The following is a 20,638-nucleotide window of genomic DNA, read 5'->3' on the forward strand; positions in this document are numbered from 1 at the left end:
GGTTTGGGAAGAAAGGGTCTTGAAAGGGAAGAAAGTATCCCAAGCATGGTTGAAACTCAGGTCATTAAAGGGAAGAAGTTGAGATTGGTAGCCATTGTAGTATATTTAAGCTATATCTGTTATACACATTTGGCGTATGTATAAGCTAAAGTTGATTGACAATAGGCAATATTGCACAATCGGATTTCTTCATTAGATACAGTTGTTGAGTGTAGTCATTAATATTCTAGATTTTTATCAACCGTCTCTGTTATATGATACTTGTGACACCTCGTGATATTTGACAGCGTAATCTTTCTTCATCTACACTTTAATGAAAAGAAATCTTTTTACAATTGTATGATTGATTGTTTTTTTCACATTTCATCAACAAGGACAATTTGATGAAACATTTGTAAGCCACCTAGAAAGTGACTTGTAGCAGTACATCATGCACCAGTCTTTGGGAGATTGCTTGCTGAAGGTATTTGAAAGATTTCTGGTGATTCAAGAACCCCATAAACCAGAAATCGGAATTGTCTACCGTCAGTATTTCCATGTACTTCTGCGACGGTTTCTTCATGTTTTCACTCTCATTCACTACCTTTATTTTTTCAAGTGGAATCAAAACCTGCATCAAAATTAACATACAACAGCATGAGGATTGAAGGGTGCAAAATTATACAGTCTGAGAGGGAAAACAAAACAGATGAAATATACAAACCTTGTAATGGGCTCTGAGGGATTCACCATTAGGAGAGGGGATTTTGATTGATCTGTCACTGCAAAAGGCAACCTTTTGAGATGAGATGAAAAGTAAACCAGCTATGGGACCTGCTGTTGTTGATAAATAGCATTGACATGCCTTCATCAGCTTCTCCTTCCTCAACACTAAACAATTGTTTGAATATCTTTTCCACTCCACCTACTTGAAGAATTCTTACCCTCAAACTCAACTTTCCCTTCACTGTTTCACTGATCTTTGGCCCTAGCCTCGCTGCATATTCAAAGATAACCTCAGTTTTCATATGCATACATTCACGCATACATATATATGTTTAGACTTTAGAGTGTATCATACCATGTTCTCGGATTCCATGTGTGAAAGTATCAGCCTTCTTCCCAAGCTTGTTCATCCTTTTAAGTACAAAATTTCTTTTGCCTGAAATTTCAGAACTTTCTCATTAGTACTATAAAACATATTTCATCATGAATTTCTAAACCCTTAAAAGGGAGCCACCTACTTTTTCTAAATGTGTTGGACCCTTCAGAAGATGACAGAATCTGATACTGGGCGGTAGCCTCCGGTAAGTATTGTGTTGGCCTTTTCTCAACTTGACATGTTGTCGATTTGATTGTAACCCCAGTGACGTGATCAAGTATCTGGTTCTTCATTTTGATGAACGAATTTGAAATCTAGTTATCTTTAAGCTTCTATGATCAAGGAAGAGATGTTTTATTTTGCGGTAATGGATGAACCTTTGGATTAGGGTAGTGGTATTTAAAGGGATATAGGTATGGTGGTTGAATCTAGCTTTTCTGTTTGCATGAGTCATCCATTGCTCATAAAAAAAAGAATAGAGATAATATTTAAAGAAAAGATTTTGTGGAAAGATCCTAACAGACATCATGGGTTGCCTTTTTCTTCTCTTGTTGTGAGTGTAAGAGAATGTGGATTTGAAGCTTTCTGAGTTGGCATTGTAACTTTCTGATGTCTGCTGCTGCTTTAATACTAATATAAATATGGAAGATAAATGTCAAGTTTCAGCATTTGATCATTTAAAAGTCAAGGATTGCAGTGAAGATTAGGGGTGTAAACGAGCCGAGTCGAGCTCGAGTATTGCTGAGCTTGACTCGACTCGAAAACTCTGAAATGAAGCTCGACTCAATTCGAAAACTCGCGAGCTTAAAATTTTTAAGCTCGACTCAAACTTGAAATCCTGAACTGAAGCTCGTGAGTAGCTCGAAAAGGCTCGAAATGAAAAAAAAATCTTAAACTTAACTAGATTGAAGCCTCAAACTTGAACTTGAATCTTAAATACATTAAAGTCTTATTGTATTTTTAAAAAAAAATTAATACATAAATGTTAATATTATTAATAATTTATTTTTAAAAAAATTAAATCTTAATATATTATATTTTCGAGCTGCTTATGAGTTTTTCGAGTCGAGTATCAAGTAGCTCGTTAAGAATTCGAGTTGAGCTCGAGTCGAGTTCATTCGATCCGAGTATTTATCGAGCCTTGACCGAGTCGATCTCTAATAGCTCGTAATCTGTCTCATCTCATTTACAACCCTAGTGAAGATGTTCATTTTCTTTCTCAAAGATCGTGAAGAACTGATAAGCAAACTAAATATAACCAAGGGGGTCCATTTATGACCAGAAGAAACCTCTTTTGAAATGGAAATGAGGCACAGCTTATCTGGTGTGGAAATGAACAAGCAGATTCAAGAAAGCCTCAACTTGTTCTCCAATGCCCCAAATCCAGTCATTAAACTATGGATAATCAACCCTTTACTTAACATAAAAGGAACCCCATGACTTATTTTTATCAAACATAAAGTAATATACCAATGGATAAGTTTGATACTTTAATGTTTGTAGCAAAACCAGAAACTATCATTCCCCACACGGTATGATTGCATTAAGTGTCCAAATCCTTTATCTTCAAATGAATTCAACAATATTTAGGTTAATAGGGTGGCGGAAAAAAATTTGGTAAATATCACACATTTTATTATCATTCCTAGAACTTTTAAAGTTCACTTCTGCAGTAGTTCAGTCTCCAACATTATACTCATATTCTACACGCAATGCATAAGCATTTATCACACCTCTCCAATTTATATTTTTCACTATGAGTCTGGTCTGTACGATTTCTTTAAAACCAACTGACCTTTAATATATTTATATATTAGGCATTGAACTTCTAAAATGCTTTAATTTTATGCATTGAGCTTCAGTTTGGTTATCGCAGAAAATCGACAAGTCCTCCAAGGCTCCAACCATCGTTATCGGTCGTCATTTGCAGCAAGATCGGTTTTAAAATGTCCGCATTTCATTTTCCTCATGCTAAATTTGATTTTCCACAAAAGACTGAAAATTTATCTAAAGAAAAATGGGAGGAACGTGTAAAAGATAATTCGATAAAAATGGGAATTTCAAGGGTGAGATAAAAAACCAATACCAATGTGGGAAATTTCCAAACCTTGACCACTTCCAACTCGGATTTGCAGTATGATTTTTGAAGTTGCAAATTTGAAAATGTCCTCGACTGCGTCTAGGTGGGCAGTTCCATGTTGAATTCGAGTTGCCTATTGTGAGAATTAAAGCCAAAACTATTGGTTAAAGCAGTTAATATGAAGATGCAAAAAAGAAAAATAAATTAAGAACGAAAAAAATTATTCGTATATAGTCATGGAATCAAACGGACATAGTACAAGTCCAAACATTTCACGTCACCCATGTCGTATGGGTGTGCCCCAACCCCGATTGGGATGGATTCACACTGATTTGCACCCATGCTTGCGCGTGAGGTAAAATCTAGTCCTGCACATTCTATAACCTGAGTTGGTTCATGTATATAAAACGTTTGGTATCCCACCAATGCGTGATATAAGCTCTCAATTTTCCTCAACATAATTCACTAGTAACTTAATTACATTGAGAATCAATTTCTCATTCACCACTTAATAATTTTGAACATATGATATATTGTTGTAGACATTTCATAAAGTAAAATATAAAATCATAATTTTATGATTCTAATCTTCACCTTTACTCATTGAAAATATGCCTCAAAATTTTCAAAAATCCATTTTTGCCAATAGTAGTTTTGGGTCGCCAAGGTTTGGATGGCATTGAGAAGTGGCAGGAATTGTGTTTTCCATGCATGATAGTTATTCTTTGTGAACTTAATGGAAGGCATATGATGTGGCTTTGGGTGGCTCGTGATATATATGTAGAAACTAATAAGAGATACATTTCATATACTTGATATGGCCAATAGCCAAGAATATATACATAGAAAATACAAGAGCAGCAGCCGTAGAGCTAATCTTAACTAAATGTAATCCTAACCTATAACAGGTTTACAAAATTTAAACAAAGAATTGTTTATTCTCTACTCTCAGTAAGCCATATGTACCAGGGTAAGCTAGATTGCCTCCTATCTTTGTTTATGCAGTTCACTCAAATGGAACTGATGGTTTTCTCCATATTTCATCAACTAAAGCAATTTGATGAGACGGAGGATAACTCATTTGTAAGTCGCCTAGAAAGTGACTTGCAGTGCATCATGTAGTAGTCTTTGGGAGATTGCTTGCTGAAGGTATTTGAAAGCTTTCCTGTGATTCAAGAACCCCATAAACCAGAAATCGAAATCGTCTACCGTCACGATTTCCATGTACTTTTGTGATGGTTTCTTCACGTTTTCACTCTCCTTAACTTCCTTTATTTTCTCAAGTGGAATCATAACCTGCATATCAAAATTAACGTACAAAAACATGAGGGTTGAAGGGTGCAAAATTATACAGTCTGAGATGGAAAACAAAACAGATGAAATATACAAACCTTGTAATGGACTCTGAGGAATTCTCCATTAGGAGATGGGATTTTGATTGACCTGTCACTGCAAAAGGCCACCTTTTGAGATGAGATGAAAAGTAAACCAGCTATGGGACCTGCGGTTGTTGATAAATAGCATGGGCATGCCTTCATCAGCTTCTCTCTTCTCCAACACTAAAAATCGTTTAAATATCTTATCCACTCCTCCTACTTGAAGAATTCTTACCCCCAAACTCAACTTTCCCTTCACTGTTTCACTGATCTTTGGTCCTAGCCTCGCTGCATATACATACTTACATGCATGCATATATATATGTTTAGACTTTAGACTGTATCATACCATGTTCCCGGACTCCATGTGCGAAAGTATCAACCTTCTTCCCAAGCTTGTTCATCCTCTTAAGAACAAAATTTCCTTTCGCTGCAATTCAGAAACTTTCTGATTAGTACTAAAGAAACATCATCAATATGAATTTTAAACCCTTCACAGATTAAATGAGATCACATACTTTTTCTCAATGCGTTAGCCCCTTCCGCAGATGATGGAATGTAATACTGGCCGACAGTGTCCAGTAAATATCGTCTCGGTGTAAGCTCGACTCCATATACCGTTGATTTCATGGGAAATCCAATGACCTGTTCAACTATCTGGTTCTTCATTATTTTTTGTTTTGGATGAATGAAATGGAAAAGTTTGTCTTTCAGCTTCTATGATCAAGGAAGAGATGCTTTTCCAGTGATGATTGATGAATCTTTGGATTAGGGAAGTGGTATTTAAAGGGGTATAGATATGCTGGTTGAACCTAACTTTTTTGCTTTCATGACTCACCTCTTGCTCATAAAAGAAGATTAAAGGTAGAGCCCAGGCTTGGGGAAGATAATTTTTAAAGAAAGGATCGATGATGAGTAGATTTTGTAGCTTTTCTGAGTTGGCATTGTACCTTTCTGATGTCTGCCACTGCTTTAGTGGTAACAAAAGAAAGAAAAGATGAGATTTGGTAAACAAATTGCAGTGATGATGTTCATTTTCTTTCACTTTGTTATGCCTCCCCCACCCCCACCCCCACCCCACTTGTATCAGTCAAAGGATCATGGAGAAACTGATAAGCAGACTTCAGAAGTTGTAAAAATGAGGAAGAAAGGGGAGTGAAGTATAGGTTATCTGAGATGGAAATTATGAAGGGGCAGTTGGGCATGCAGGTTAAACATTGCCCCAAAAATCAGTCATTAAAGTATATGAATAATAAAGCTTTTACTTAGCATAAAAGGAATCTATGACTTGTTTTTGTCAAAGCTTAAAGGAATATATACCAAACGGATGAGTTTGATGTTTGTTGCAAAACCCCACCATGGCCACATCAGTACCATTCCCCCACATGGCATCCTGCTCCTCAATCTTCTAATGAATTCAACCAAGTTTTGGCTCGTTGGGTAGCGGCAAAAAAGTTGGTTGACATTCTGAGGTCAAGTAACGTGAATAATTTTTCTACTTCACACAAATAATATAAGAATAGTTATAAATCAATACTTGATAAATTAATAACCTTTCTAAAATAATCATTTTTCTCGGTCCCGATTTGATCCCAAGACAATAATTTTATGAAAGACCTTATATAAATTTAGAATTACAAATATATCTAGGATAACTTAATAAAATATGATTATATTGTTATTTGTTTCTTCTTAAAATTTAAATCTAACTGTATTTCATCTTTAGCTTTCTTTACTGCATCAAAAAATTCTGGTGTTGCATTCTTATACTGCAACAAAATTATGAAGAGTTGTTGCCGCTATGAGTGATTTCTTCCACGTAATTGGTTGTAAAGTCATTGCATCATATTCAGTTTTGGTTGCAAAGTCACTCAATGAATTCATGTCACGAAGAATAATGTAGGTTTATTTGAATCGGAAAAAACCTCTCTAAGTTAATAAATTAATTATTAATTTATGAATTAATTAATATCTCTTTAAATTTATAAAATTACAACATTATTAATTTATAGAGGATTTATTGTATACACACACAAGCATATATATATATATATATAATTTTTTTTAAATTTTACATATATTTGAGACCTTTAGATGTGTGAAAATAGAAATGAGATTAACTCCTTGTTTTTCCTTTTTATAAATATCTTCTCATTTTCTATTGTAAATCTCATATATCTATTTTCTCCTATCCAATAATCATATAAATTACATCGTTCTATAAATCGAAAAAGTATTAATTTAAATAAAGAATTATAACTATATAATATCATGTTTCTATTATATTATTTATACATATAGAGTGCATCGTTCTACTTTTATTTATATAATTACTTTTTTACAATAGTTTAAATTTAAATTTATTGATTGTTGTAAATTATTATTGTTGCATAAATAACTATTCAATAAAGATATTAGTAAATATTTAAATTTTAAAAATATATTTATATTTATAACTAAAAAACTAACCAACTATTAGTTGGTCCAGTGTGATGAAACACTATATTCATTAAGTAAGGCCAGGTATTTAAGCTCTGACATTTACGAATTAAGTAAATTGAGGTGAGAGAATTACCTTTACCTCTGTAATATTTAGATTTTAACTACTTCTCTAATCCCACACCCATGGTCAGTATTTAGATTTTAAACTTCTGTAGTTTAGATTTCAAACCCGCAAAGTATTATTGTAGTTAAATAGAATATCCCGAAGAAATATATTAATCGGTTGAGCGATTGAAAATGCTTATACTATCCTATCTTGTATGAGTTTAAATTTCGACATTTACTTTAAATAGTAATATCTCTCTCCTTAATCAAAAATAAAATATAGTGAAATCTGGACCGCTACTATCTTTGTTCATGGAGTTAAATGGAAGGAAAATCTTTATACATGTGTAAAATTGATGGATTTTTCCACATTTCATCAACAAAAACAATCTGATGAAACAAAGGGCAACGCTATCGATCGTAAGCCACCTAGAAAGTAACTTGTAGTACATCATGTAGTAGTCTTTGGTACATTACTTGCTGAAGGAATTTTAAAGCTTTCTGGTGATTAAAGAACCCCATAAACCAGAACTCAAAATCGTCTACCGTCACAATTTCCATGTACTTTTGTGATGGTTTCTTCATGTTTTCACTCTCATTGACTCCCTTTATTTTCTCAAGTGGAATCATAACCTGCATATCAAAATTCAACATACAAAATGATGAGGGTTGAAGGGTGCAAAATTATTCAGTCTGAGTGGGAAAACAAAACAGATGAAATATACAAACCTTGTAATGGACTCTGAGGGATTCTCCATTAGGAGATGGGATTTTGATTGATCTGTCACTGCAAAAGGCAACCTTTTGAGATGAAACGAAAAGTAAACCAGCTATAGGACCTGCTGTTGTTGATAAATAGCATTGGCATGCCTTCATCAGCTTCTCTCCTTCCCCAACACTAAACAATTGTTTGAATATCTTATCCACTCCTCCTACTTGAAGAATTCTTGCCCCCAAACTCAACTTTCCCTTCACTGTTTCACTGATCTTTGGCCCCAGCCTCACTGCATTTTCAAAGGTAACTTAGTTTTTATATACATATACATGTGTTTAGACTTTAGACTTGAGTGTGTGTATCATACCATGTTGTGCAAAAGTATCAGCTTTCTTCCCAAGTTCGTTCATCCTTTTAAGTATGAAATTCCCTTTGCCTGCAATTCCACAACTGTCTCATTAGTACTATAAAAAATCATATTTATGAATTTCTAAATCCATCACAGATTAAAAGGGAGCCACCTACTTTTTCTAAATGTGCAAGAACCTTCAGAAGATGATTGAATCCGATACTGGCCGGTAGCATCCGGTAAGTATCGTCTCGGTGTTCTCTCAACTCGATATGTAGTTGATTTCACTGGAACTCCAATCACCTGATCAAGTATTTGATTCTTCATTTTGTTGATGAATTAATGAAATGGAAATCTTTTTCTCTTTCTGCTTCTATGATGAAGGAAGAGATTGTGTTTTTGAGATGATTGATGAATCTTTGGATTTGGGAAATGGTATTTAAAGGGTTATAGATATGGTGGTTGAATCTAACTTTTTGGTTTGCATGAGTCACCTATTACTCAGCAAAGAAGAATAAAGGTAAGAGCATAGACTTGTAAAAGATAATATTTAAAGAACAGATGATGACATGATTTTGTGGAAAGGGTAGGTCAACTTTCAGCAACCAAAGTTGAGTCCAACTTTCATTTCCGAACCGACATTTAATTCAGTTAATTCAACGAAATACTTTTACAAAATAACATCCATATATCTTTTAGAATGAGATCACCCTTGAAAATGAGAAAAGATCCCAACAGACATCATGGATCGCCCTTTTTTCTCATGTTCTGACCATAAGTGGATGTGTATTTCAAGCTTTCTGATTTGGCATGGTAGCTTTCTGATGTCTTCCATTGCTTTAATATAACATAACAAAGAAAAGAAAAGAAATATGAGATTCGGGAAACAAATTGCACGGTTAAATAGATATGATAATGCAGTAAGTGATGATGGGACATTTTTTAGATATGTCAGTCACTATGTCAGCCATGTGAGATCAACTATCATATCCACTATCATTTTTTAAAAACAAAAGAAGTTGTAGTTTGGGATAGAGTTTAATGCTAATACTAATAGTAATTCTGTAATATTATAGTAAACTTCTAAACATGATTTGAAGTTTCTAAATTCATTAGGTACTTAAAATACCCAGAATTCGTCTATGTAATCTCTTTGCCCTCTCCATTCTTTTTCACCATTTGATCATTTAAAAGTGAAGGACTGAAATGAAGATCTTCATTTTCTTTTTCTCCTTCCATCTGTCAAAAGATCATGAAGAAATTGATAAGAAAACTTGAGAAACTTCTAAATATGAGCAAGATGGTCCATTTGTGACCATAAAAAACCTTCTTTGAAAAGGCAATGAAGTATAGCTTATCTGGAAAAGAATGGGAAGTATGCCATGCAGATTAGAGACTGACTCAACTTGCTTTCCAAATCCCTGACATTTTTTTAGTCATTTTCGGAACATTAAAGCTCACTACAGTACTTCAGTCTCCAACACATTTATCTCCGTAATCTCTTTCCCTCTCCATTCTCTTTCACCATTTGATCATTTGAAAGTCAAGGACTGCAGTGATGATCTTCATTTTCTTTGCCTTTTTTCCCCTTCCATCAGTCAAAGGATCATGAGGAAACTGATAAGCAAACTTCAGAAACTTCAAAATATGAGCAAGAGTGTACATTTATGACCATAAGAAGCCTCTTTTGAAAAGGCAATGAATCATGGCTTATCTGAGATGGATATGAATGGGTAGTAGGCCATGCAGATTAAAGATTGCTTCTACTTGCTTTCCAATGCCCCAAAAACAGTCATTACACTATGGAAAATAAGATTTTACTTAACACAAAAGGAATTAATCCCTGGCTTGTTTTGTCAAAGCTTAAAGAAATATACCATGGGATGCTACATCAGTATCATTCCCCCCATGGCATGATGACATTGAATGTCCATATCCTGAATCTTCAATGAATTCAACAAAGTTCACTACAGTACTCCGGTCTCCAACAAATATTTATGCAAAAATTATTGGAAGAGAAATGCTTATATAAATCTGGGAACGAACTCAATACACCTTCAAATTCTGCAGCATAACATAATTTAGATCAAATCATTTATGGTTGTGAATGGTTGAGAGTTTGGTATGATTTCTTGAAGTGGTGGAATCTATCATGGTGTCTCCCTCTTAAACTGTCATCTTTCTTGTTGAATTGTCTTAAGCACCAGTTTTCTGGTTTTCTAAAAATATCCAGTTGGAAGTTTGAATATTAATGTGGTCGGCTCGATATATTCTCATCCCACACTGCAGGCATTGGTGGCCTTATGAGAAATAAAAAAAATTATTGTTAATGCCTTATTCTTTGGTTCTGTGATGACTCTGGACCACAGATTTGGTGAACTTTAATATCAAAATGGCTTTATATTTTTTTCTTGAAACCGAATGCAAAGGCAAGGTGAATCCTTCTATTGAACTGGATCCCGAACTTTCTGTTTGCTTGTGCTAAAATCTGATGACCAACCTTGGATGGTCATGGAGCTTTGTAACAGGATTGATTTTGCTTTCTGCTCAGGAAATGGAGCGTTTTGCAATATTGCTGATTTCACACGATTAAACCAGCTTTATTTTTTTAATAAAATTATCCTTTATTTAACATTTTCCTTTTTCCACTAGGCAGAATGTAACATCCTAATGTCGGGTTAGTGATCAAATGGTAAAGTTTCAAAATTTGGTGACTAAAGTATAAGAATTGAATAGTTCAATGATTTACCTGGAAATATTTCCTGAAATTTGCTAGTAATTATTAAGGGAATTAAAGGGAAAAATGGCCATTTGACAAGGAAGATTTTTATTTCTCTTTATAAGATAAGGGAACCACGTGGGAAGGAAAAATTTCTCCAGAACTTCTTCTTCCTTCTTGTTCTTCCTCTCCTCCCGTATCTCCAAGCTCAAAGGTAAGTTTTCTATTTGGATAATTTCTGGTTAAATTTAAGGTTGGGTTATGATTATTAGATGATAACTAAGCTTAAGGAAATCTTAAGTTATCTTAAAATCAAAAGATAAAGGAGTTATGAAGGATTAAAAGAAGAAAGTGAATAAATGAGATTTTAGTAGAAAGTCATTCATGGGATTTCTAGACCAAATTTGACTTGTCAAGGGTCCAATTAAGAAGTTAGAAGCAATAGAATTGAATTTGGAACATGTTGAAAAATTAGTGTAATTCAATGTGTACCGATGCATCAAGGGTAAATTTTCAGAAATTGTTCAGTGTGTATCGATGCACAGGAAGTGCATCGATGCACCCCTTAAAAATGAAACATCGAATGCAATTAGTGCATTGATATGCATCGATGCACATGTTAAGGGATACATCGATACACGATAGAATGCATCGATGCACTTCAAGGGGAAATTGAAATAGACATTTCTTTTGGTTAAGAAATGATAGATTAGAGTATATCAATGGGATACTGATATGTATCAATGTATGATTATGTAGTTATCGAACATGAACCAGTTCCGGAACGATTATCAAGTTAAGATTCGATCGAAAGAGAGGAAATCATAAAGTAGATGGGAACTTAGTGAGGCCAAGGTGAGTGCATCTTATTACATAGGATTATATGGAAAGTGACTTGCGATAAGTCTATTTCCGATAGTATAGTACATGATTATGTAATTAATATGAAATGCATGTATGTTTGATCATATGAATTGATATGTTTTTGTATGTGCTATGTGGTTTATGTAAAAACACTATTAAGTGTTGATGAAAGAATATAAAATAAGTTATGAAATTATAGGAATAAAGAAGATAAGTCAAGTGATATATGGAAATGGAAATAGATGTCTACGAAGAGTCATAGGAGAACAAATATAAGTCATATGATAATGAAATATAAGACCACGTGAATACATGGTTATGAGATAAAATATATAATAATAGGAAAATATGATGAAAGTGAATTCGTGAGAAGTGGTAAGAACTAGGTAAACATGTGTAACAGTTATATGCATAATAGAAACATGAGTTGGACAAGTACATAGTGATATGATCCACTATGAGAATTAGTATAATAGAGCTTTTTGATTTATTGAGAGTGAAGGGAACTAAATAAGATTGAATTATAGAATGAAAGGGGAATAATATATCAAGTAGGAAACTTAAATATAAAGGGATGATACGAATATGTAAGATAAGTTATAGGCTAAAGATCTATGGAGTTATATGAAAAGGTTATAATAAATATATGAAATTGAATTAAGTAAATAGATTAAATTAATACATAAATAAAATACTATTAAATGACAAATGTTTAGAAATAAGATATAATTTATGAAATCTAAGGGAATATAAAGAAATGGAGCATAAGGTAGATGATATGATAGAAGTTATTATATACATATATGATATATGTTATCAAGTAATATGAAAGGACTCCGAAAATTGATATAAGCTATGTGAAAGTGTTCTAGGTGTTTCTATGTACTATATGAAATATATATGATTATATGTGAATAAGATATGATATTTAGGTTTACATGAACATCTAAGAAATGATCTACGTTATTATATGCAATTTGGATTATGTTACATGTCATGGATCTATGTGACTACGTGAGAAAGAATAGAAGCTATGTGATATGCTATGAGAAATAATCCATGTGAATACATGAGCTTATGTGAATGTATATGTGAATATAAGTAATATGAGCTACGTGCTTATGAGATATGAATATGGAACATGAGCTATGTGAAAATAAGTTAAGTAATTACATGTGTAAATGGAAATGTTATGTGAAAAGCTATGTGGCTATGTGAAGATGTGTAATGGTATAAAAAAAATAATGCTCATGTTATGTGATATGAGAACTAGGGGTATAGTTGGCATGCCAAGAGTCGAGGGATTATCAGTGGTCCTTCGGGACATAGTGGTTCTTCGGAACAATCAGTGGTCCTTCGGGATATAGTGGTCCTTCGGGAAAATATTCAGTGCCCCTTGAGGGAATTATACGAGCTGTGGTGACAGCATAGTGCACAACCTCTATGTACTTGCATATCTTTAGTTCTCACATGTGTATCATGGGCTAAATAAGAGATAATATTAATAAACTTGATATGATGATATGTTGGTTTCCTTGTGAAATGTTATGTGTGATATATGATTTTACAAATGATAATTACCGAATCATATGATAAAAGGGATCAATGATAGTGATAAGCATGAAGATGCTGATATAGTTGCTTCGGTGTATGTGTTTTATGATAGGAAATTTATGAGTACATGTTACAGTATGTGTGAATGATTATAATGGATTTACATGATGATATAGAACAAGTTTACAAGATAAATGATATGACATATACGTATGTATGTATTTGTTACCTGTAAGAGTGTATGAATTGTATGAATGATAATAGTAATTGTTCATGTATGATTATTAGTTAAAGTTTGCATATATGTTTATTGTCTCACTAAGTCATAGATTTAGCATGTGATTGTTTCACACGTAGGTTACAGAAGCGAGAAGAAAAGCGAAGAAGAGCAAAACAGGTCAGCATTTCCCTTACAAAGATTTCAGATCAGAAAATAGATGATTTAAATGTGTTTGGTTATGTTGAATATAATTGGCATGTACTAATTGATTGAGTTGAATATGCTCTGATCGATTTTGATTATTTTGGTCGATTTATGTAAATAAATTGCTTTTATTTTAATGAAAGTTTTAAATTTTCTTTGAATTTTGTCAAGAATCAAAGTTGGAAAAGTCAATGTGACACCTCAGGCTCGGATCCGGGTTGGGGGTGTTACACAGAAACATATAAGTACCATCCCTATGGCTAATTTAGATTAAACAAATAACAAATTAACACAAACTTGTTTTGTGCCTGCAAATAAGCAAATCTTATTCAGGCTGAATTGGAAAACCCAATATCCGCACAAGCTAGTTGTCTTCTATCCTTTGTACATTTGGCAGCTAAACGAAATATTACGTATGAGAATGTGTTGGCAGCATTAGGCACCTTGCAGGATCCATGTTCATTGTTGCACAGGGAAACACTGCTCCTGGTACAGGAGCACTCACTCGATAAGCCATGTGTACCCAGGCAGGAAGATTCAATGACATGCCAACTGCTGAGAAAAGGGGACCTCATATCAGTTGCCCTATACTTCAAGCACCATACATGCCAACACCAGCTGGTGCAGCAGGATGTTTAGGTAGCTGTTTGGATGACTTTCCAGATGAACCTCCAGCTGCAGTGCCATTCAATTGATCTGGTTTGACCCTTGGGGTGCTGAAATATCTCCCTTGCTGAAACTGGTGATATCGTGGATGCTAGATCGCCACCAATCTTTGTTTATGGAGTTAAAACAGAATTAAATACTTTTTTTGCATGACTTGCCATTTATGTCAGCATTCTTGTGACGACATAATTCCGGGATATTCAATTAAGAAAATCCTTTTCCACATTTCATGAACAAAAACAATCTGATGAAACAGAGGAGAACACATTTGTTAGCCACCTAGAAATTGACTTGTAGTACATCATCTATTAATCTCTGGGAGATTGCTTGCTGAAGGTTTTTGAAAGCTTTCTGGTGGTTCAAGAAACCCATAAACCACAACTCAAAAGCATCTACTGTCACAATTTCTATGTACTTCTGTAATGGTTTCTTCATGTTTTCACTCTCATTAACTCCCTTTATTTTCTCAAGTGGGATCAAAACCTGAGTAAAAATTGATGTACAACATGAGAATTGAAGTGTAAATTATACAGTCTGAGAAGAGAAAAACTGATAAAAATATATACCAACCTTGTAATGGACTCTGAAGAATTCTCCATTAGGAGATGGGATTTTGATTGATCTAACACTGCAAAATGCAACCTTCTGAGATGAGATGAAAAGTAAACCAGCTATAGGACCCGCTGTTGTTGATAAATAGCATTGGTATGCTTTCATCAGCTTCTCTCCTTCTCTTACACTAAACAATTGTTTGAAAATCTTATCCACACCTCCAACTTGAAGAATTCTTGCCCCCAAACTCAACTTTCCCTTCACAGTTTCAGTGAACTTTGGCCCCAGCCTCACTGCATTTTCAGAAGTAACTTCAGTTTTCATATACACATGTTCATGCCATACATATGTATGTTTAGAATTTAGAGTGTATCATACCATGTTCTCGGACTCCATGTGTGAAAGTATCAGCTTTCTTCCCAAGCTTGTTCATCCTTTTAAGAACAAAGTTCCCCTTGCCTGCAATTCAAAATTTCTCGTTAGTACTATAAAACATTTCATTATGAATTTCTAAACCCGTCACAGAGTAAAAGCAAGAACCTACTTTTTTTAAATGTATGAGGCCCTTCTGCAGATGATGGAGTCCAATACTGGCCAGTGGCATCCATTGTCCCGGCGTTCTCTCAACTAGAAGTGTTGTTGATTTCATTGGAATTCCAATGACTTGTTCAAATATCTGATTCTTCATTTTTCCAATAATGAAATGGAAATCTTTTTCTCTTTCAGCTTCTATGATGAAGGAAGAGATGTTTTTTAGTAATGACTGATGAATCTTTGGATTTGGAAAATGGTATTTAAAGGGATATAGATATGATGGTTGAATCTAACTTTTTTGTTTGCATGGGTCACCTATTGCTCAGCAAAGAAGAATAAAGGTAGAGCATAGACTTGTAGAAGATAATAATTAAAAAAAATGGTGGCATGATAAGGATCATAAGTATGCAAGCTATTAGAAATTGTTAAACTACCTTACAGATTAAATTAAAAGCAAAAATGGGTTACCTTTTAAAATGAGAGAAGATCCTAACAAACATATTGGGTTACATTTTTTTCTATTGTTGTGAGTGTAAGAGGATGTGGATTTGAAGCTTTCTGAGTTTGCATTGTAGCTTTCTGATGTCTGTCACTGCTTTTATGCTAATACTTTAAGAAAGAAAAGAAAAACCTAAACATTCATCAACCAAACAAATTGCATGGTGAAAAGATATGATAACGCAGTGATTGAAGTTGGAACATTTTGAGAAATGTCAACCATAAGAAATCTACTGTCATATGCACTATCATCTTTCTTTCTCTAAAAAGAGAGGTAATAGGTAGCTCCAGTAGTCTCTTCAATGTTCTGGGGAATTATTTCCAAGTTTGATTCAATCCAAAGGAGTAAATCTTGGTGTTCCATATCATTTTACAGTGAAAGGTTTAAAAAAACAAAAGAAATTTCAGTTTGGAGATAAAGAAAGGAAAGTAAATGCTAATCTTCAAATTCTGGACATCTAAGTGAAATTTAAGATTGATTGTATGAACAGAAAGGAGTAAACCCCAGGTTTAGTTTGGTGTTTAATACTAATATTAGTTCTGTAATTTGATTATAAACACCTAAAAATGGTTTAGAGTTTCTAAATTCATTAGGTACTTCAAATACCCTGATTTTATACATTTACCAAAAGTCAAGGATTGCAGTGATGATATTTTCTTTGCCTTTTTTATGTCTTTATCCCCCTTCCATCAGTCAAAAGAAGCCTCCTTTATGACTAAGAGGGTCCATTATGACCATAAGAAGCCTCCTTTGAAAAGGCAATGAAGCATGCCTGAGGTGGAAATGACCATGCAGATTAAAGATAGCCTCAACTTGTTTTCCACTGCCCCAAAATCAGTCATTAAACTATGGATAATAAAGCTTTACTTAACATAAAAGGAATTCATGGTTTGTTTTTGGACAAAGCTTAATGAAATATATACCAATGGGATTAGTTTGGTACTTTAATACTTGTTGCAAAAACCGACAACAGTCGCATCATGGCCACATCAGTACAATTCCCCACATGGCATGATAGCATTAAGTGCCCACATCCTGAATCTTCTAATGAATTCAACAAAGTTTTTGTTCATAGGATGGCAAAAAAGTTGGTAAGTTGACGTTTATAGTGGATTATTATTTCTCTCATCCGTAAGAAGTGTTTCATGTATCGTCACGTTCTTAGATATGCTGCTCATGATAGCAAAACATGTTAGTTTTATTTTTTTTAATTACACTTTTTCCAAGAGTATTGACTATTCTAGTTCTAGTTCTAGTGGATGCATCAGAGAATGCCTAAGAAATGAAGAGTGGAGTTGAGATGCTGTCTGACCCATAAATCTTCCATATGTAACATTTTTTTTTCTTTTTCCGTATTTAACATTTCAACGACAAAAACAATCTGATGAAAAACAAAGGGCTAGGCTGTTGCAAGCCACCTAGAAAGTGACTTGTAGTACATCATGCATAGTCTTTGGGAGATTGCTTGCTGAAGGTATTTGAGAGCTTTCTGGTAATTCAAAAACCCCATAAACCAGAATTCAAAATCGTCCACGGTCACGATTTCCATGTACTTTTGTGATGGCTTCTTCATGTTTTCACTCTCATTAACACCCTTTATTTTCTCAATTGGAATCAAAACCTGCATCCAAATTGATATATAACATCAGGATTGAAGGGTGCAAAATTATACAGTCTGAGAGGGGGGGAAACAGACGAAATACACAAACCTTGTAATGGACTCTGAGAAATTCTCCATTAGGAGATGGGATTTTGATTGATCTGTCACTGCAAAAGGCCACCTTTTGAGATGAGACGAAAAGCAATCCCGCTAAGGGACCTGCTGTTGTTGATAAATAGCATTGGCATGACTTCAACAGCTTCTCTCCTTCTCCGACACAAAACAACTGCTTTGAATATCTTATCCACACCTCCTACTTGAAGAATTCTTGCCCCTAAACTCAACTTTCCCTTCACAGTTTCAGTGATCTTTGGCCCCAGCCTCACTGCATTTTCAAAGTTAAATTTAGTTTACATATGTATAAATGATATGTTTAGACTTGAGTGTGTGTATCATACCATGTTCTCGGATTCCATGTGCGAAAGTATCAGCCTTCTTCCCAAGCTTGTTCATCCGTTTAAGTACAAAATTTCCTTTGCCTGAAATTCCATAACTTTCTCATTAGCACTATAAAACATCTTCATTATGAGTTTCAAAACCCTTCACGGATTAAAGTAGAGAACCTACTTTTTCTAAATGTGTTAGACCCTTCAGCAGGTGATGGAATTCGATACTGGCCAGCAGCATCCGGTAAGTAGCATCTCGGTGTTCCTCAATTTGATATGCTGATGATTTCATTGGTACTCCAATGACCTGATCAGGCATCCGGATCTTCATTTTTTCTGATGAATGAAATGGAAATCTTGTTACCTTTCAGCTTCTATGATCAAGGAATAGATGTTATATTTTGTGATGATTGATGAAACTTTGGATTTGGGTAATGGTATTTAAAGGGATGGCTGAACATAACTTTTTTGTTTGCATGAGTCACCTATTGCTCATCAGAAAAGGATAAAGATAATATTTAAAAGCAAAAAATGAAAGGCTGAGTAGTTGAGACAACCTTTTAAAACCAGAAAAGATCCTAACAGACATCATGGATTTGATGCTTTTCTGAGTTGGCATTGCAGCTTTCTGATGTCTGCAACTGCTTTAATACTGATATAAGAAGAAAAAAAAGAGTGAAAATTAGTAGAGATTTGAGGAACAAATTGCATGGATAAAAAATATGATAATGCAGTGAGTGAAGGTGGAACGTTTTTGAGATATGTCCAGAGATGGACGAAGGACAGCTGGGGCAGTCCCCTGAAAATTTTAAATTATCATATCTTTTAGATTTTTTAATGTATTTTCTATTAATAATCTGTTTCGCACCTAGAATTTTATAAGTTTGTCGTCTCCTAAAATTTTAAAAGTTCGTCATCTAACATAAAATCTTACGTTGTCCCTGAATATGTCATGTCGCCCATCTTCAAATAATAGTGACGGCATTAAGCTTCCAGGTTCCCATGAATTCAACAAAGTTTTGGTTCCTAGGGTGGCCAAGAAAGTTGGTAACGTGACACTTTTTTGGTCAAATTTTATGAATAGTTCATATACTTTAAGTAGGTTGTTGAATTAGTCCTCTACTCTAATACGAGTAATTTTGGTTCTCTACTCTGCGGGTTGGGAAATCTCAATCCAAGACATAGAATCTTGCCAAATCAACCAATAAAAAAGTAAAAAACATTAAAGAATTGACAACGCCAAAATAACGAAAATTGCAAATAGCAGATAATAGTAGGATTGAAATTTCTAAACCTGTAGAGGGAGCAAAATACACAAATTGAAGTATAAGAACTAATTCCGCTATCTGCATAAAGTGAAGGTACTATCCATAAAATTTGACTTTTTTTTAGTAACTTTCAGGACTTTAAAGTTCACTATACTACTTCAGTCTCCAACAAATACTTAGGCAAAAATCTTTGGCAGAAAAATGTTCATATAATTTTTGGGGAGAATGTAATGCTCCTATTATAAATCATAGCCACGTTGATCAAAATTTGCAACATAATATACTATTCGACTTCTTAGCAGATCAGGAAACCAACAACTGCTCCATAACAATATCATTAATATAGCACTTTATTCTTAGGATATGTTACTTGGATTCGAGTGCGAAAGCAGAAACGAGCATATGTCTGCAACAGTTATATTCAGTTTTTTTTATACAAGATTTTCATGAATAATCATGTTCTCTGCTCATAATAAAAAATATGATAAAAAGACTTGATAGTTTCTTTTTCCCATGAAACTTCTGAGCCTTGACTATTCTAATTGTAATGGATGCACCAGAGAAGAAGCATGCAGCATTGGGTATGTTGCAGGACAACTGCTGGGACAAGGGGGCTCATATATTGGTTGCCCTATGGTTGGAGCACCACACATGGCAAACTAGCTGCTGCAGCAGAATGTCGGGGGTGTTTACTGATTTTTCATACGAACTTCCAGCTGCAGCACAATTCAATTGTTGATCCTTGGGGTTCTGAAATATCTCCATCTTTGACACTGGTGATATCGCGGATGCTAGATGCCTCCTATCCTTGTCTATGGAGTTCAATTGAATAAAAACCATTTTTACATTCGTCAGTTGATCGACCTCATTGAAGCTTGTGCAAGGCCTCCATGGTCGGCTCTCTCTCTTTCTTGCCCACGTGACTGCAAATCCTGGAGTCAGACTCCACCACCAACGTCTTGTTAATTAGCCATTGAGAGCCAGCAAACAGCTCAAGGGCAGTCTTTATAGCTAGCAGTTTAGCTTCATTTTAATAGTGTTGGTGCGTGGGATTGAATCTTTTCTTCTTCTTTTTTGCATGAGTCACCCGTTGCTCATAAAAAAATAGTAAAGGTAAAGCATAGTCTTGTAAAGACAGATATCATTTAAAAGAAAAAGATGATGTCATGACAAGATTGTGGAAAGATCCAATTTCTTCTTTGAGACATTGTCCAACATGTTCAGCAAACAAAGTTGAGTTCAACTTTCATTATCCCCTGGGTCTCGAACTGACATATAACCCAGTTGACTCGTGCAATTATCTTTTGAAAAAAATGTAACATTGAGAGTATCTACAACTCCTTTCATCATCCTCAAGTTCCGAC

The 20,638-nt window shown here is 34.4% G+C and overlaps 1 protein-coding gene and 3 pseudogenes across 1 annotated transcript; all 4 read right to left on the reverse strand.

Moving 5' to 3' along the window:
* Positions 1-354: 354 nt before the first annotated feature.
* Positions 355-18,455, reverse strand: LOC120134575 (annotated as a pseudogene).
* LOC120134578 (putative GEM-like protein 8) lies at positions 7,388-8,583 on the reverse strand. Its single transcript, XM_039151017.1, has 4 exons — positions 8,325-8,583; positions 8,167-8,235; positions 7,814-8,088; positions 7,388-7,717 (listed from the first exon to the last, which is right to left on the reverse strand). Exons 1-4 carry the CDS (start codon positions 8,473-8,475, stop codon positions 7,514-7,516), a joined length of 699 nt encoding a protein of 232 aa, XP_039006948.1. The 5' UTR covers positions 8,476-8,583; the 3' UTR covers positions 7,388-7,513.
* LOC120134577 lies at positions 14,426-15,687 on the reverse strand (annotated as a pseudogene).
* Positions 17,379-18,352, reverse strand: LOC120134576 (annotated as a pseudogene).
* Positions 18,456-20,638: the final 2,183 nt, after the last annotated feature.

This window comes from Hibiscus syriacus, unplaced genomic scaffold, assembly GCF_006381635.1.
Source record: "Hibiscus syriacus cultivar Baekdansim isolate YM2019G1 unplaced genomic scaffold, ASM638163v2 tig00110597_pilon, whole genome shotgun sequence".
Lineage (NCBI taxonomy): Eukaryota > Viridiplantae > Streptophyta > Magnoliopsida > Malvales > Malvaceae > Hibiscus > Hibiscus syriacus.

Excerpts from the sequence above, each read along its gene's own strand:
- LOC120134578 (XM_039151017.1), bottom strand. The coding sequence starts at position 8,475 with ATGAAGAATCAAATACTTGATCAGGTGATTGGAGTTCCAGTGAAATCA. Across the intron at positions 8,236-8,324 it reads TTCTTGCACATTTAGAAAAA|GCAAAGGGAATTTCATACTT; the intron begins GTAGGTGGCTCC and ends GTGGAATTGCAG. Across the intron at positions 8,089-8,166 it reads TGATACTTTTGCACAACATG|TGAGGCTGGGGCCAAAGATC; the intron begins GTATGATACACA and ends TTGAAAATGCAG.